Source organism: Lotus japonicus, chromosome 3 (genome assembly GCF_012489685.1).
Source record: "Lotus japonicus ecotype B-129 chromosome 3, LjGifu_v1.2".
In the NCBI taxonomy this organism is placed as follows: domain Eukaryota; kingdom Viridiplantae; phylum Streptophyta; class Magnoliopsida; order Fabales; family Fabaceae; genus Lotus; species Lotus japonicus.
In genome coordinates this window covers 3,188,597-3,205,468 of record NC_080043.1, presented here as the reverse complement: position 1 = coordinate 3,205,468, position 16,872 = coordinate 3,188,597, and the positions used below count along the sequence as shown (strand labels likewise).

At 37.5% G+C, this 16,872-nt stretch overlaps 3 protein-coding genes across 3 annotated transcripts; 2 read left to right on the top strand and 1 right to left on the bottom strand.

Moving 5' to 3' along the window:
- Positions 1-293: 293 nt before the first annotated feature.
- Positions 294-4,447, top strand: LOC130748042 (PHD finger protein ALFIN-LIKE 3-like). Its single transcript, XM_057601128.1, has 5 exons — positions 294-556; positions 914-946; positions 1,379-1,607; positions 2,347-2,482; positions 3,845-4,447. Exons 1-5 carry the CDS (start codon positions 457-459, stop codon positions 4,106-4,108), a joined length of 762 nt encoding a protein of 253 aa, XP_057457111.1. The 5' UTR covers positions 294-456; the 3' UTR covers positions 4,109-4,447.
- Positions 4,448-6,435: 1,988 nt separating this feature from the next.
- LOC130742888 (threonine synthase, chloroplastic-like) lies at positions 6,436-8,381 on the top strand. Its single transcript, XM_057594987.1, has one exon. It carries the CDS (start codon positions 6,560-6,562, stop codon positions 8,141-8,143), a length of 1,584 nt encoding a protein of 527 aa, XP_057450970.1. The 5' UTR covers positions 6,436-6,559; the 3' UTR covers positions 8,144-8,381.
- A 1,287-nt stretch (positions 8,382-9,668) lies between these two features.
- LOC130742889 (uncharacterized) lies at positions 9,669-11,579 on the bottom strand. The gene has a single exon (XM_057594988.1). It carries the CDS (start codon positions 11,414-11,416, stop codon positions 9,983-9,985), a length of 1,434 nt encoding a protein of 477 aa, XP_057450971.1. The 5' UTR covers positions 11,417-11,579; the 3' UTR covers positions 9,669-9,982.
- Between the last annotated feature and the right edge of the window lie 5,293 nt (positions 11,580-16,872).

The following is a 16,872-nucleotide window of genomic DNA, read 5'->3' as shown; positions in this document are numbered from 1 at the left end:
ACTCCACGTCATTCCTTATCGTTAAGTTGTTTTCTACCCCAGATGATCACTCGGGTGCCTCTGCGGCTCTGCCCCACATAGTAATCGAAAAATTTAAGCATTAACTAATGAATAAAGATTTTCTATCATATAAATAATATTAACTAATTTACATTATTCTTAATGTTGTTAACTAATTTCTTTTCAAAAGAAAAATCTTGTTAATTAATTTCAAATATTGATAAAAAAAAGTTAGATATGCTTTATCCTATGAATATTAATATTGTGATTCACTTTTTTTTTATATATAGGGTCAAGACAGAGATACAAGGTTTTGTTCTACTCTCTCTCAGTGCTCTCTCTCTCTCTCTTTCTCTCAGTTCTGAAATTCGTGGAGTGAATCAATCGCATGCAAGAGCGAGTGTGAGAGAACCCCAGAAGTTCCATTAAACGACACCGTTTTCGCTGCTTTCTGTGATGGAGGAGAAGGGAATGGAAGCGCGAGGTCGCACCGTTGAAGAGATTTACGAGGATTTCAAGGGCCGCAGAGCCGCCATCATCAAAGCCCTCACCACCGGTAACGCCGCCATTCTTCATCCACCGCACTCAATTCAATTACCCATTTGTTTTTTTGTTCAATTTCAGTGGGGTTTTTTTCTGATTCAGTTAACAAATTAAGAAACCCATAAATCAAATTCAAAAAATTTGCAATTCAATCTACGTTAGGTGTTGAATTCAATTCAATTCATGCACTGCACTCAATTGGGCATGTTTAGGTTTAGTTATATGAACCCTCTATTTCGTGTTTTCTGGATCTACTTTAACCGTCACTGATTTTTCGTGGGGTGTTTTTTTTTGTTTGTTTGTTAATTTCTGTGTATAAAAGGTTTGAACTTTGAAGTTTAACTTGTTTGGTTTGGTTATTCTGTTGCAGATGTTAAAGATTTCTACAACCAATGTGATCCTGGTTAGTGAAATTCCATTACTTTTCGTGCAAATTTTGGTGATTGTTGTTGTTATGTTGGTTTATCATGATTCATGGCATTTAAGTCTCTTGTTTTGCACTAATTTATGCTTTTGATGGTTAGTGGTATTGGGAATTTGGGGTGCTTTCACTTTCCTTTTCTAGTTCATGTAGTGCTATTAGGTTAATTAATTCAATGCAAAGCTTGTTGCTTTTTATGATTAAATAGAGTTGGATATGGTATACAAGCATGTTGTTTAACTTTTAACATTCAATAGGCACTGGGAGTGGGACACTAGTGATGGTATGTTGCGAGTTTTTCCCGTAAGGGCACTGTGGTTGTAGTGTAGGCTTGTAGCCATATTTAATTGCTTTCCTTTGTAGCTACTTTAATCCTTGTATGGGTTTTATTCACCCGTTTTTTTATTCTATCAGAGAAGGAAAATTTGTGCTTATATGGATTACCTAGTGAGCAGTGGGAAGTGAATTTGCCTGTTGAAGAGGTTCCTCCGGAGCTTCCTGAGCCTGTGCTGGGCATTAATTTTGCTAGGGATGGCATGGAAACAAAAGACTGGCTATCCTTAGTTGCTGTTCATAGTGATACATGGTTACTATCCCTTGCATTCTATTTTGGAACCAGATTTGGGTTTGACAAAGGTGACAGGTATGTCTTGCTCTGAGCATAACTCTTTTTTTACGAAGCCAATTTATTAAGAAGTTGGTTCAGGACGAGGTTGAAACTAAGGCAGAAGTTTGGGTCATACTTGTCTGATTGATCACAAATGTTAAGTCACGGTTGTGTAGGATTTTTTTTTTTTTTGTTTTCCTTTTTCTTTCATCTCCACCCTCTTGTCGAGTAGGAGTTTTGTTCATGCTTAGTATGACTGGTTGTCTTCACTTAATAACTGTCTTCCAGCATCTGTGTTTTATCTCAGTTGATTTTTGTAATTTTCTTTGGTTATGATTTATGAATCATTGCTGAAGCAGTTTCCCACCATAGAGGGAGGCAAGTATGTTGAAGCATAGAAAAAAAATGTTCAGCATTTCCTCAGAAAAAGAAAAAGACGAGAGAGAGAACATGCGTAGCAGTTTTATATCTACTGAGTACTTCCTTAAAAACTAAAACAGAACTGTTTTTATGATTAATTTTTCAGAACAATTTCTATCAAACAAGTTTTCTCCTTTTCTTATTTTTAAAAACTAAAAAATGTTATGTGAAACAAAAATCAAACAGGCCCTTAGACTTGTATATTGATTATCTTGTGGTATTTTTCTTTAGCAGCCTCAATCACTGCTCTTTTATTCATCATTTAGTCATCTGCATATTTGCTCTGGATACTTGATAGTATTGTATATGTTTTTTCATGCATCTATCTGCTCACAATTTGGCATTTGTTATGCAGGAAACGACTATTCAACATGATTAATGATCTGCCAACTATATTTGAAGTTGTTACTAATCCAACAAAGAAACCAGTTAAAGAAAAGTCTTCAGTTTCAAACAACAGTGGCAGCAAATCTAAGTCCAGCTCTAAAGCGGTAAATAATACTGTTCTCTTCACTCACACTCATAACTAGTAAACACATTTGCTCACAAATACTTCTCTCTTTGAATTTCAGTTTTTTGTTTCTTTAATAAAAAACTAAGGATGTTTCTCAGGTGTAGACTGTTTATAGGTTGAGACTCATTAAAATTAATTTGAGGTAAAGAAATAAAGAACGTATATGCTGATATGCATTTAATCTATATACCCACATCTCCATGAGGTAAATTCAGAAAATATTGGAAGGTATTATATTATCAGAAGTGAAGTTTTTAAATAATTGCTGATATATACCCTGGGAGTTTATTACCTGGTATCTCAAAGGTTAAATATCCTAAAATATATGAAGCTCTGGTTTCTTAGTGGGTTTTCTTTTGCAGTTTTAAAATCATGTATGCTTTCTTTGCACTAGATAAAAGTTAAAAAGAGAAATGGGTTAACATGGTGCATGTACTGATATTGAAGTTGATATGAAGACTTATGATTTAGAAATAGAATCATTGAGATAAACTTTAAAACCTAGAGAAAACTACTGGCCTTCTTAAGTTTCTGTTGACCGCCTTACCCATGACAAGGTGCAAAAGTTCAGTATTAACTGTAATGATCTGAATTAGTTGACACTAAATTGAAAAGTTCAATTCATTGCTTTGAGCAAGACCTTAATGAAACAATTCTTGAGATCAAGAACTAATGAGTTCTTCCTCATTCAAGACCTTGTCATTTGCTCCAAAAAAAGTTATGTGTTAATTTTGTAGAAACTTGTTACAACTTCTCCCCTTCATTAACCCCTCTTATAAAAGACTGATGCCTTATATTTTTGGGAATGGGGATAAAGAAAGAAATTTCACTTTACCCTTATTTATTGTGTATTGTTATAACCTTAGATATTCAAATGAAAAATGAAGATGAATAAATTGATTGACTGGTAAATTGTTGCAAACGTTGTGCTTGTAAGATTTAATTGGTCTGAACTCTGAAGTATTGTGGCATTCAGATGAATATTACTGAACTGTTGGCGAACTCTTTTTGTTTGGACTTGCAACTGCTTCCCCTTGTACTATAAGGGGTGGATAATTAAAAGAGTAGTAGAGGATCCTAAGACGTGATATCAATTTTTTTATTGTTTTTTGAATTCAGCATGTAGAATGAGGATATATACTGTTAGTGGTATCTCATTACTGTTTTTAAAGTATATGATTGAAGTCATTCTGTTCATAGAATGTATACTGGGTTCTGTTGATTTACATAAAATGTTATGAGTGAGGTTAAGATTATCTGACTTGTATAGGTGTGTTATCTTCATGGTGTTTGTTTGGTATATTTTGTGCTCTAATCTAATTGTTTACTGATGGAGCAGCGGGCTGCTGAAACTCAGGGTAGACAGTCAAAAGTATCACTATCAAAAGACGAGGATGAGGGGATAGAAGAGCAAGATGACGATGAACATGGAGACGCCTTGTGTGGAGCATGCGGTGACAATTACGGCACTGATGAGTTCTGGATTTGCTGTGACATCTGTGAGAAGTGGTTCCATGGCAAGTGTGTGAAGATCACCCCTGCTAGGGCAGAGCACATCAAGCAATACAAGTGCCCATCATGCAGTAACAAGAGACCTCGCTAAGCAAGTTTCCATCATGGATAAACTTTATTTGGAGTCTTTGCTGATCTAGTAATTAATGCTTCTCTTTCTAGATACAATTGATGGATTAGTTTATAAGATTGACTGATTGAGACATGTAGATTTATTTTCTTGTATTTAGGATTTATGCTGTGTTGGTTCTGTTCTCACCTTCAAGTTATGTGATGCCTTTGATTTAACGGTAGTTGAAGCACTGTTGACTTGGAAAAGTGTAAAGTCTTTTCCTTAGTCTCGCTTAGCTATGGAATGAAAGGCTTCATACCAGTGTAGGATTGAAACCGTAATCTTATGGAAATGAAAGTTTTCCATCTTAATTTTTTAGTCCTTTCTTGAGTGTTAATGCATATAAATAGGAGCCTAGATACTATATGCATGTCTAAATGAGACACAAATCAGTAGAGGCTGAGGCTCATGCTAAAAATTTAGGTCTCTGCTTTGGTGGCTGGCTATAGATGAAGGACTTGATGCACGTTTGAGCAGAAGTTAAGGCCATATTTCCATTTCTGTCCGATGCTTTGGAATGCTGTATACAGCATTACAGCTATCTGCAGCAAACATTGCAAATGTGAAAACAAATATATTCTAAGTAACATGGATTATAGAGAAACCAAAATAAATAAATAAAACATCAATCTTCCTGTCACCCAAGCCCTATCCTTCATTCTCTTCAATCTTCAACCCTTGTCATCACCAAGAGCACGCCCAGAAACCCACCACTGTAAGCCTCATTGATCGCTGACTCAGCTACCTTTGAACCTACCACCATGAAATCTGAAACCTCCCTAGCCTACAAGTCTACAACCACAACTTGAATACCATCAACCCAAACCTCCTTGCTCTGATGTTGTGCAGTAACGACATGCTGTCGTGATGTTCACTCCAATGGAATGGTGGGAGGTTGAATCGCGAAGGAAGGCAGTATCCTATGACATCACTCCAATGGTGGGAGGTTGAATCGCGAAGGAAGGCAGTATCCTATGACGGAGGGAGTGGTAGTTATTGGTTTCGGTGGTCCTCCTTGATGGAGGTACATGGGTGCTACGATGTGAAGCTCAGTGGAGAGCAATGGGTGATGAAAGTCCGAGAGTGCTACCTTTGGTCCTTCACTGATCTTGTGATTTCTTGTGGACCCAATGCCAATAATTTAGACAAAATGACCCATGAAGTGGTGAAGGTAACAAACTGATAGAATTGGTCATTGGCCTTGTGGGTCCAGCCACAAGTTACTGGTTCTCTTTGTACAAGAAGCAGCATGGACCGTGGAGTCTTTATTTATAATACAATTTGTACAGTTAATGATCAATCTACTTGGCTTTGTCTTTAGGTAGGGTCGCCTCTGGTATGATCCATCTCATTCTGGAACTCATGTGGGTTGTGATGATGGAGTTCAAAAATGGTACTGGTTGGTTCACATGGTGGTTTATGTTCATGTCTAATGGGTGGGATGGAGGTGAAGCACTAGCGTGGAGGCAGATGGGGAGAAGGGGGAGATGAGTACGGGTGAGTATATGTCAGACCGTTCGTAGGGCCTATGACCTAGCCTACTACAGACCCAGGTTAGGCCAAACCAAATTGATAAATAGGTAAGACTTAAGCTTTTTGAAAAACCTATTTAGTTAAATAGGCTCAGACCATTCAACAAGTCTTGTAAGCCTTATAGGCTAATCTATTTAAGTAAATATGATTAGTTTTTTTATGGTACATTGTAAATATGATTAGTATAAATATATTTTACCAGTGATGATGTCTATATATTAGAAATTTATCATAATATAATATCTTGATATTATATACTTATTGACATTTTTATATATTTAAGCAAATTGACTTATATAATGATTCAAAGTTATAAGTCTATTTAGAAAAAAAGACATATGACGTATTTAAATACCTTAATATGAAGTGTAATTTAGCCTCTTAGCTTATAAGTTTAATAACTTCTTTACGTATAAGTTTGTCAAACGTAAAACTCTTGTTGTGAAACTGGCCTTTAAATAGGCTATCAGGTCAAGCCAGCCTTCTTGGAAGGTCAGGTCAGGCTTGAAGAAAAGCCTTTAACAGGCCACAAATCTTAAAAAAATTTAAACAGGCTAGACCTATTTACGCAAAACCTACCTGGACCAGTCTATTCTCACTCTAGATGTGAGTCCAAGAGTAAATAAAAACAAACTCACACATTCTCACCTAATTATTTCTTAAGTAAATAAAATCTAACTCAAACTATCTAACAAAAAAACAATAAAAACAACTAAAATATAACACAACTAAAGCATGAGTGCATGACCATTTATTTATGAGTAAGACATGACATAGATCTATAATAATTGGACTATTGGAGAGGGAGAGAGAGAGTGTGGGAGTTGCGGCGGCTCGCACTGCAACTAAATAAAAAGCTGATTCATCCATTCATCTTCACTTTACCAATCTCTCTCAATGGCTTCTTCTTCCTCAACCCTCTTTCAATCCTCCTCGTTTTTTTCCGGCGGTTTTCCACTGCCACCTCCCCAACGCAAACGTAAAACCCATTTCCACCCAATCAAAGCCCAATCTCAACAACAAAACACCGCCACCAACAACAACTCACCGCCACAACCACCACCACCTTCCTCCTCCAACATCCGCGACGAAGCTCGCCGCAAGAAAATCTCCACCGGCGACCGCCACCTCTTCTCCGCCAAATACGTCCCCTTCAACGCCGACCCATCCTCCACCGAATCCTACTCCCTCGACGAGGTCGTCTACCGCTCCCAATCCGGCGGCCTCCTCGACGTCCAGCACGACATCGCCGCCCTCAAAGCCTTCGACGGCGAACACTGGCGCAACCTCTTCGACTCCCGCGTCGGTAAAACCACCTGGCCCTACGGCTCCGGCGTCTGGAGCAAGAAGGAGTGGGTCCTCCCTGAGATCGACGACGACGACATCGTCTCCGCCTTCGAAGGTAACTCCAACCTCTTCTGGGCTGAACGATTCGGCAAACGCTTCGTCGACATGAACGATCTCTGGGTCAAGCACTGCGGAATCAGCCACACCGGAAGCTTCAAGGATCTGGGCATGACGGTTCTCGTCAGCCAGGTTAACCGCCTGAGAAAAATGAACCGCCCTGTAATCGGCGTTGGATGCGCCTCCACCGGCGACACCTCGGCTGCCCTCTCAGCCTACTGCGCCTCCGCTGGGATCCCCTCCATTGTGTTTCTCCCGGCGAACAGAATCTCCATTGCTCAGCTGGTTCAGCCAATTGCCAATGGGGCATTTGTTCTCAGCATCGACACCGATTTCGACGGCTGTATGCATCTGATTCGCGAGGTGACGGCAGAGCTTCCGATTTACCTCGCGAATTCGCTGAATAGTTTGAGGCTTGAAGGGCAGAAAACTGCTGCAATTGAGATTTTGCAGCAGTTTGATTGGCAGGTTCCTGATTGGGTGATTATCCCTGGTGGGAACCTTGGGAATATCTATGCTTTTTACAAAGGGTTTCAAATGTGTAAAGAGCTTGGGCTTGTGGATAAAATTCCAAGGCTTGTTTGTGCTCAGGCTGCAAATGCAAACCCTTTGTATACCTACTTTAAGTCAGGGTGGAAGGAGTTTCAGCCGATGACGGCGAAGACTACTTTTGCTTCTGCTATTCAGATTGGTGACCCTGTTTCAATTGACAGGGCTGTGCTTGCATTGAAGAATTCTAATGGGATTGTTGAGGAAGCTACTGAGGAGGAGTTGATGGATGCTATGGCTCAAGCTGATTCCACTGGCATGTTTGCTTGTCCTCATACTGGGGTTGCTTTGGCTGCATTGTTTAAGCTGAGGAACTCTGGGGTTATCAAGCCTACTGATAGGACTGTTGTGGTGAGCACTGCTCATGGGTTGAAGTTCACTCAGTCTAAGATTGATTACCATTCTGGGCATATTAAGGACATGGCTTGCCAGTTTGCGAATCCGCCGCTGCAAGTGAAGGCTGACTTTGGGTCTGTTATGGATGTTTTGAAGAAGTATTTGAAGAGCAAGGCTCCAAAGAATCATTAGGTTAGCAAGAGTTCCAAGCTTTGCTATTTGCTCTGCTTGTTTGCTGTTTTTAGGCACTGTAGTGTTGTCTTTTGTATTAGCTTTAAGTCTTTTTGGGATGATTTACTGGCATTCTGTATGCTGCTCCACATTGGAGCATGCTAACTGGATTTTGTTGTAGATTATCTTTGTTGAGCATGCAATAGCTCCCCTAGAATTGAATTTGATAAGATGAGGAATGCTCCTCATTGGCTTGTTACTGGATTCCTGATCATCCTCCTCCCCCAAAAATGAAAAATTTCTTACTGTATTAGTATCAAGCAGCTGTTTGCAATAAAGGAGTCATCCTTGCAATTGTTATCACAATGAAGGCCTGGGGCCCCATGAGTGCTGAGTAGCTGAGTTGAATAAGTGTTTGAAAGTGAGGGAAAGGTGAAGATATTTTTGTGTAGAGAGTATTCAAGGTAAGGTAATAACAAATTGGAGTTCCATGGCTTAGCTCAACAGCTTGTATAGGTTATAAAACCCTTACTCTAGGATTTAGCTCTTCTCTCAAAATCAAGGGTTCAATTTTAAAAGGCAAAATGAAGAGTTATAGTCATTGATTAGAAAATACACCATTGAAACTTGTTTTGTTAGACTAGTGGAAGTGTGTAAGGAGTGTGAACAAGCACTTTTGTTAATGCATCTGGCGAAAGCTCGATATTTCTAAAGCTATACATGGTAGCTTCTGATATAACTTGATTTTATGCCTATAGATGTGGTTTGCAGAGTTGTAACCAAACACCACATTTCTTATTCTCCTGCTTTCTACCTCCCTCGTTCTTTCCTCGCATTCTTCATTTTTTCTTCTTCCACCTCCCGGTCCCCCTATCCTAGTACAATACTTGCATTATCTTTTTTTTCCTTTGATGTAATTCAAAATTCACTTTTCATGTGTAGGTTTTGGGTGTAATATATAAGTGGTCTACCACGTTCATCTATTGCTTCATAGCACATACAAAATAGTCTAAAGTAAATTTTAGTCACATGTCAATGTGACATTGACATTGGAATCCATTATTGTTCAAAAGTTATTGTTCAGAATTCATACTGATTGTCAAACAGATTTGTAAACCCAATGGCTTTGATCGTTTTGGGCCAACCCAATGGCTTTAAGCCAATTGGTCTAATCTCAGGCCAGAATAGGAGTATTGCAACACAACAAAGCGTTGTTTATTGTTGGGACATCCCACATGTGACATGCCCTATACATCATTTTTCTTTATAATTCATTACACTGCATTTCCCAAATTCTTTGGGATAACTTTATGATGATGAGCTATATTTTTATATTTGTTTTCATCCGCTTGTGTTAAGCAAACCAAACAGAAAAGGGAGATGCGTTGACTGTAACAATGGTAGCCAGAGCAACCTGTTCTAGCTGTTCCTTTATGTTTCAAGGGAAGTGACAACCATATAATATGCAAAATCAGAAAATCATAGTCTTTTTTTTTTGAAATAAGAAAATCATAGTCACAACCACCAAAACTGAACATTTCAAACGTTTGTTCAATACAATTTAATAAGAAGAAAAACAAGAGCTGTATCATGCATGTATGCTAGAATTCTCATAGAAAAAAACTAATACTTATATTCCACTATAGTCTGTATGAATTTAAACTCAATGCATACTTCAGAAAAAAAATCTCAAAATAATACAAAAAAAAAAATCAATTAAAGAACTAATAGTATTTTTGTATGATTGTATCTATTTCTCATTCTTTAAAATCAATTCCGGCACTGAGAAGCTATGCTCATTCTCAGCTTCTCTCTGAAATTGATTTTGGCATCAGAATCAATTGTATAAGGATTTCCAATTCAACTTAGTCCGGGCCATAGATTGGACTTCCCTAACCCCTGCTTCTCCTTGGTGGAATTCATCTTCTCTATCCTCAAACCAGCTCTGAACCTTTCAATGAAATTATCAGCTTTGCTATCAACATCAGGACTTGCATAGAACAATTGAATTTCACCATCTTCACCGGTTGCTGAGTCCACACCTTCATCTGAATCTGGAAAACTACTCTTAATGCTATCTATCCTTACAAAATCACCCTGCACCCTGAACTTCCACACCGGCATTTTGAATGGTGGAGGCGGTGGTGGCGGCGGAGGTATTGAGTTCAGAGGTGACTCATTTCCAGTAAGTAGTACTTTTTCCTCCAAGGCAAAGAAACTCTCTTCCTTGTTTACCACACCCTGATGAAGAGGTTTGGTTTTGGATACAAGCTTGGAAGATAAATGACGTGACGGTGGTAGTGGCGGTGGCTGTGGCGGCGGCGATGCAGAGATCAGCTTCTTATGCTTTCTCTTCTTTGAATAGAACAGGTTATGAAAATCTGAAGATGGAGATGGCAGTGGCGGAGGTGTTGGAGGGTGTGACGGCAGAGGAAAAGGTGGTTGATCAGAATTCAGCATGCTCTGAAAATTCTCAACGCTTCTGCTTCTCTGTTTCTTCTTCTTTCCCTTCAAAGATGCCAACAACTCTTTGGTTGCACTTGCTTTGTTATTCTTCTTCTTCTCCCTAGCTTGTAACAACTTTTCAGTATCAGATTCAGATCCTTTCAGTTTTGGTTTCTCAATCGCTTTCTCCTTGTTTCTTCCAACATTGCTAATAGCTTCAAAAGTGTCCACTTCAATGTTCTTGATGCTTTGTTTCATGATGCTCTGTTTCTCAATGCTCTGTTTTTCAGTGCTCTGTTTCTCTATGCTCTGTTCTTTTTCTTCTTCTTCTTCCTTATTTGCAGTGTCCATGTCCAATCCACGGTAGCCATTAACACGGGTATCATCAGAAAATCGCCACCGTTCATTCCCCCACGAAGATTCTTGCCGGAGATCAGGGTAGGAATTGAAACTTTTCAACCTGTAATAAGGGGTTGGATCAGGGTTCTCCTCAAACCATGGTTTTGTGTCAGAGAAGCTTTGATTATCTTCATAGGAACGTGGGGTTTCATTGTTGTTTGTGGCGGTGTTGTTTCTGCTAAGAAAACCACAGAGGATTGCAAAGAGAACAAGGATGAGGTTGAGGGAATCCCAGCTCTTCTTCACTGATTGAGGTTTGAAAATGTGGGAGGTGAAGGACTGCAGTGTGGGAATGAGGACGAGGATGAAGGCGAGTGCAATCACCACAAGGCATATGAGAAGGGTGCCGGAGGTGGCAAATAGGGAGTATGAGCGGCGGAGGCGGCGGCGGCCGGAGCTGGAGTTTTGGAGCCAGAAGGGTGAGGATGTAGCTTGCTCCTCTTCTTCCATTTTGGGATGGAAACAAAAGATGAAACTTGAGAGTGATTGAGCTTTTGAGATGTGATGTTTTTCTCAAGTTGAGTTGGTTTGGGTTTTGGTTGTTTCTTGTATGTATGTGCCTTTGGGAGATTGGGAGTGGTTGCTTGGATTTGATCTTGCTTTTTGGTTCTTGATTGCTTTATATATATAGATAGTATGGACCACATGATTATTTAACGTGAAGTAAAATTGCATTTGTAATTGGCTTTCACTTAGTATAAACTTATAGACAAGTTTTTTTCCTGCAAATTAATTAATGAGATCAATATGAGTTATTTTTTTTTAAACCACAAACTTCTCCATTAGACAATCTGATTCGACTCAAGTAAAATTTCTATGAGTAATAAGACGTTCTCTAATAAACATTTGATTCAACTGCATTCATAGAAACAATAACTTTAGACTTATGCTTAAACTATAACATTTTTCGTAACCGTTAATCTACGTGTTTGATAGTGATCAATATGAGTGATTTATTTAAGTGGTACGTGCTTACTTTTCTTTAATCAATATATAGGGTCTGAGCCTTGTGTATTAAAAAAACCTTTGTGCTGGAAAAGTTACCCACCAAACTGTGATGTCAAATTATTCCAAAAGTTTAAGTAGCTGGATATAATTAATATGAATAATTTTATATTATTATTTTTAACACGTACTCTCTCATGTAAGAACCGATTTGGGTTTGACGTGCGGATAATGCATAGATCCACTTACCGTGTGCTTGAATTTAGTTTTTATTTGAAGGTTTGAGAGCGGCAAATATCAAACTCTAAACCGTTTGTTGATAGAGACTTTAATACCATATTAAATAACTAATTATTCCAAAAACTTTGAATAAGACCCATTTAAATGTCTTTATATTATTATTCTTAACATGTGTGTTCAAATAAAATTGTCTTATGTGTAGAATAATGGGTGATAGACAAAAAAAAATTGTTTAGATCGGTGGGAATGGAAATAGAATTTGGTTATATGAGAAAAATATGCATAACCAGAAAACTGTTGGAAACTCAGTGTTGTTGGCTGTATTGTGGGAATGACAGCCAAATAGAAAATGGAGGTAAACCATAGGCATGTGAGGCTTCTAACATAAGCTTGACTTTACCCCCAATAATATTTCATACTTGCAAACCATGTCAAGGGTCCATTAATCATTGTCCTAACTCAATTCATGCCATGTCATCACGTTACTTATATATCCATCAACCGCGTCATATAATATCTGCATAGAGAATTTGTTGCAAATAATGCTCTTTTCTTTATAAGGAAAAAAATATTTTTCTGTTTTTGAAATTTTTTATATTGTATTCCTAATTGCTCTTACTTGTGAACGTGGCTTACATAAACACATTATTAAAATAAGTAGCTTACAAAGAAAAATTATACACATATGGTTGTAGCAGACATTAGAATGACTTGGTCATGTCCATGCTTTTCGCATGAGATAATCCAATATTACTCAAATTGCAAGATCTATATCAAATTTTGGAGTGACGTAATTGCATAACTTGGGAACAAAATGACAATGAAACAGGTTAATAAAACCAGAATTTATGTGAGTTTTATTGAGTATAGAATGAATCATTTTACTAAAAATATACAGTGTATCAAGAAATATAGGGTTGAACTTGGTTGTTTTGATTATATGAAGGGAAGCGTGTTGTGAAATTATGTCATCATCGACAGCTTGTGTTAGGTTTGTTTGTTTTTCTTATGATAAAATAGAAGAAAACCTGTGTCTTAACCTGTCCGTTTCTTTAGCCGCAAGCCTTCAGTTTTTTTATGTTTTTAGACAACATATTTGACTTTGTCTTTCTTCTAGTTTAACCTGTAATCTTGTATACAAGAAGAAACACTCTTTGGAACTTTCCTCACACCCACTACACACATGCATGTTCATGCAAGTCGTTCAAGAGCCACTTGCTTTGTCAAGAGCGAGTGGAGTACTCAGGTCACAAATATGAAATATCTCTGGATCGGATGACTAAAATCTTTTGCTTCCACTTGGTGTTTTACAAACGAGTATATGAGATCACAACACAATGCAAATGACTATTGAACAACGACATTCATATTTATGGCGGCTTTTGAATGCCAAAACACTTGGAGATAAAAAAAATCACAAAAATAAAATAGGTATATAAATAGTGGTCAGTACTGTTTAGTGGTTAACATATAATTTTAGATACACCCTCATCACCCTAAAATGCACTTCCCTCTAAAAAAATACACGTACAAATTTGTAACTTTCAAACACCGCCGCCCTCTTAACAAAACAACATTACCATATTCAAAATCGGTAGTGTTGTTAATGTTATAATGTATTAAAAAACATACTTGGGTAAAGTTGTTTAATTACACTACCAGATTTTTAAAATCCTAATTTTTTTTTTAAATATCGGATTTTAGAATGTGGTAGTATTACTTTTAAAACAACTATCAGAGTTGAAAATCTAGAATGTACTTTTTGAATACCAAATTTTAAAATCTCCTATAATGTTTACTTTCCAATTTCAGAAACTTAGTCCGAATATTCTGTCAAATTCTAAAATTTGGTAGCTTAAATTTGAATACCGTATTTTAGAATTTCCAATATCTACTAGTATTTGTTTACGAATTCAGAGACTTCAATATATGGAATATAGGACGCAAAAAAGTGTACCAAAAATATAGTGTCCAAAAGCAATTTTTGGGATTTGCAAAATCAGATTCTTATTTCTAGTTTGTAAAAAACGAAAAATGCGTTTAAACATTTAATTTTCGGAAAATAACCAAAAGTATCTTAGGAAATTCGTGATATATCTTTTGGGGTGATGAGGGTGTATTTAACAACCCTGCCAACAATTCATTTTTTTTAAAACCTTTTTTGTATTAACATAGTGGTAGAAAGAGTACTACACTGCGTTTAGACTTTAAACTGTTTATCTTTAACCATTGTAATGATCCAAAATTCTTGGTTGTAGCATTGCGGAGCTTTGGGGTGCTTTTTATGATCTTCAAACAGTCATCCATAGAGGTTTAAGAAGAGTCATTCTCTCATGTGATGCGGAGGTTGTTGTTGAATTGCTGAATGGTCGTGACTTGCCATTCCATCCTCATCACCATCTAATCTCTAAATGCAAGATTTACATGTCTTAATTGAACTACTGTTGTGTGACTCATGACTAAAAACCAACAAAGTTGTTGATGGTCGTCTGGCACATTATGGTCATCATGTCACTCTTGGAGTTCATCTATGTTTCTCCTCCCTCATATGTTTCTAATTTTCTGCTTTCTGATAGAGCTGGATAGTTGATGGTACTAGCTGGTGCAAATTGTAGCATCTAGCTTGGTCATGTGTTTTAGTAAAAAACAACACCATGTGGAAATTGGGCTCTAAAAATTAGGTCCATTAAAGGCTCTTGTATGTTGCTTAGGAAAGCCAAGACAGAGGCCCATATCTTGGACGACTTTTGAACTGTTAGTTTTGAACGTCTGCTAGGGTTTGTCTACTGAGTGCTGCTTCTCCCCCTTGGGGGGTTCCTCCCCCTTTGGGGGACTTCTTCTTCTCCTCTAGGGAGTTATTTTCCTGCTTTAGGTAGGTTTCTTCCCACATCAGGTGGGTTTTCTTCCACATTAGGTGGATCCTTTACCCAAATAAGTGGGTTTGTTTTGGTTTTTCTCCTTGGCCATCACCATCTTCCTCTAACCGCCGCCACCCTCTCCTCCACGGCCATACCTGTCGCCGCCGCTGCCACCCTTGCCTCCTCTAGTCTTTTCCGCCGCCATCTACCACCGGGGTGTCAAAGCTCCAGATCTGGCACTGTTCTTCTCAGATCCAGGTTCTCTGATAATGCTTCAGTGATCTACAAGCCCGTTCCAGATGCTTTGGTGTTCTTGGCTTCCCTTTCCCAGTTCTGCAGCTCCTACTGCTGCTTGTATGGAATCTTCAAAAGTTCTCCTCTTTTCCTTATTCTCAGAGGTGCAGAGTTGACCCCTATTTGGTGCCGTTGAAGCATACTGGCTTCGCTTTTCGCCGCCGCAGTACAACTTCGGCAAAGCCGTTTTGTTGTAAAGAGGGAGCACTGGTTAAAAATGTTGGTTTTTATCTGCTCAGAAGTTAATTGGCTCTCTGTTCATTTGGATTTTAGGGGCTTTTGTTGGGCTCTAGGGTTTTTACATCATGTTTTAGCTGATTATTTCAGTTGAGTGTGCATGCTTGCGCTTAATTTTCTTATGTATTTGTGCATTGTGAATAGCGCTCTTAGAGAGTTTTCTCGCATGTTGTAAGTGTCGTTTGACAAACCTCTGAGTTTTAATTCCATACATTTGACCAAAAAAAAAAAACTGTTGACTTTTCCATATTACCAGAACGTGTTCAATTTCTCAATCACCAACAAATTTCGGCACCCTAAGAGCATCTCCAATGCTAGTTCTTAATTCTTAGTTCTTAACACTATTTATGTGGGTCCGTATTGCCACATGAGCTTAAGCAACTCTCAAGCAATTTTGCTCCAACCATGAGTTATTAGTTCTTATCATTATTCATTTGGTCCCACCAACCACATTATTTATACTTTTTATTTTCATAAAGTAATTAAACAAAACTCATAAAGTAATAAAGTAATTTGAATGAGAGAGAAAAAATAATTTTTTTATGCTAATAATTCAAAAAGTAAAACTCCTTATATAAGAACTGAGTTCTTATTTTTAAGAACTAAGAACTCCATGTCAGCACCTCCAATGGTTTAGAACTTAGTTATTAGTTCTTAACTCAAAAATAAGAACTAAGAACCTTGCATTGGAGATACTCTAATAGACTAATATTCTAAGATTTATCTTGGAAGCAAATTTTTTTGAGTTTTGAAATCTTAGAAACCAAAATTTCGAGAATTTAAATCTCTATAGGTAAAAGTAGGGAGTGTGAATTTATGTTGGTTGGTGAAAAATTTAACACGCATCACCATATACTTTACTCTTAAAAGACAAACTCGTTGGAGTGACGGCCTTGCAAAATAAAATAACACCATCAAAAAGTAAATGCAATATACGAATCCCTCTTCTAGTAAATTTGATTCGATTCCAACTCAAATGTTTGATTTAAAATGCAATATATATTTTGGCTCAAACATAAAATTCTATTCAAAGTGAAAATAAAGTGAAGAGAAGATAAAGATAGAAAATAAAAGATTTAACAAATAATATGATTAAAAGAAAAAATAGATAAATAGAAAGTGAAAATTAAGTGAAACTTTTTTTTTTGAAAGGAAAAATTAAGTGAAACCTTAAATAAACTATAGCCAAATTTACAACTCATGAATCACGAATGTAGGTAGATTCTAAAAGTTCTCTGTCTCAGCTTCGAACTCCTCTGCTGACTGCTCCGTGTTAACTAACTCTGTTAATCATGGAGTTGGTTTTTCAGTTACATGCAACACAGGGAAGAA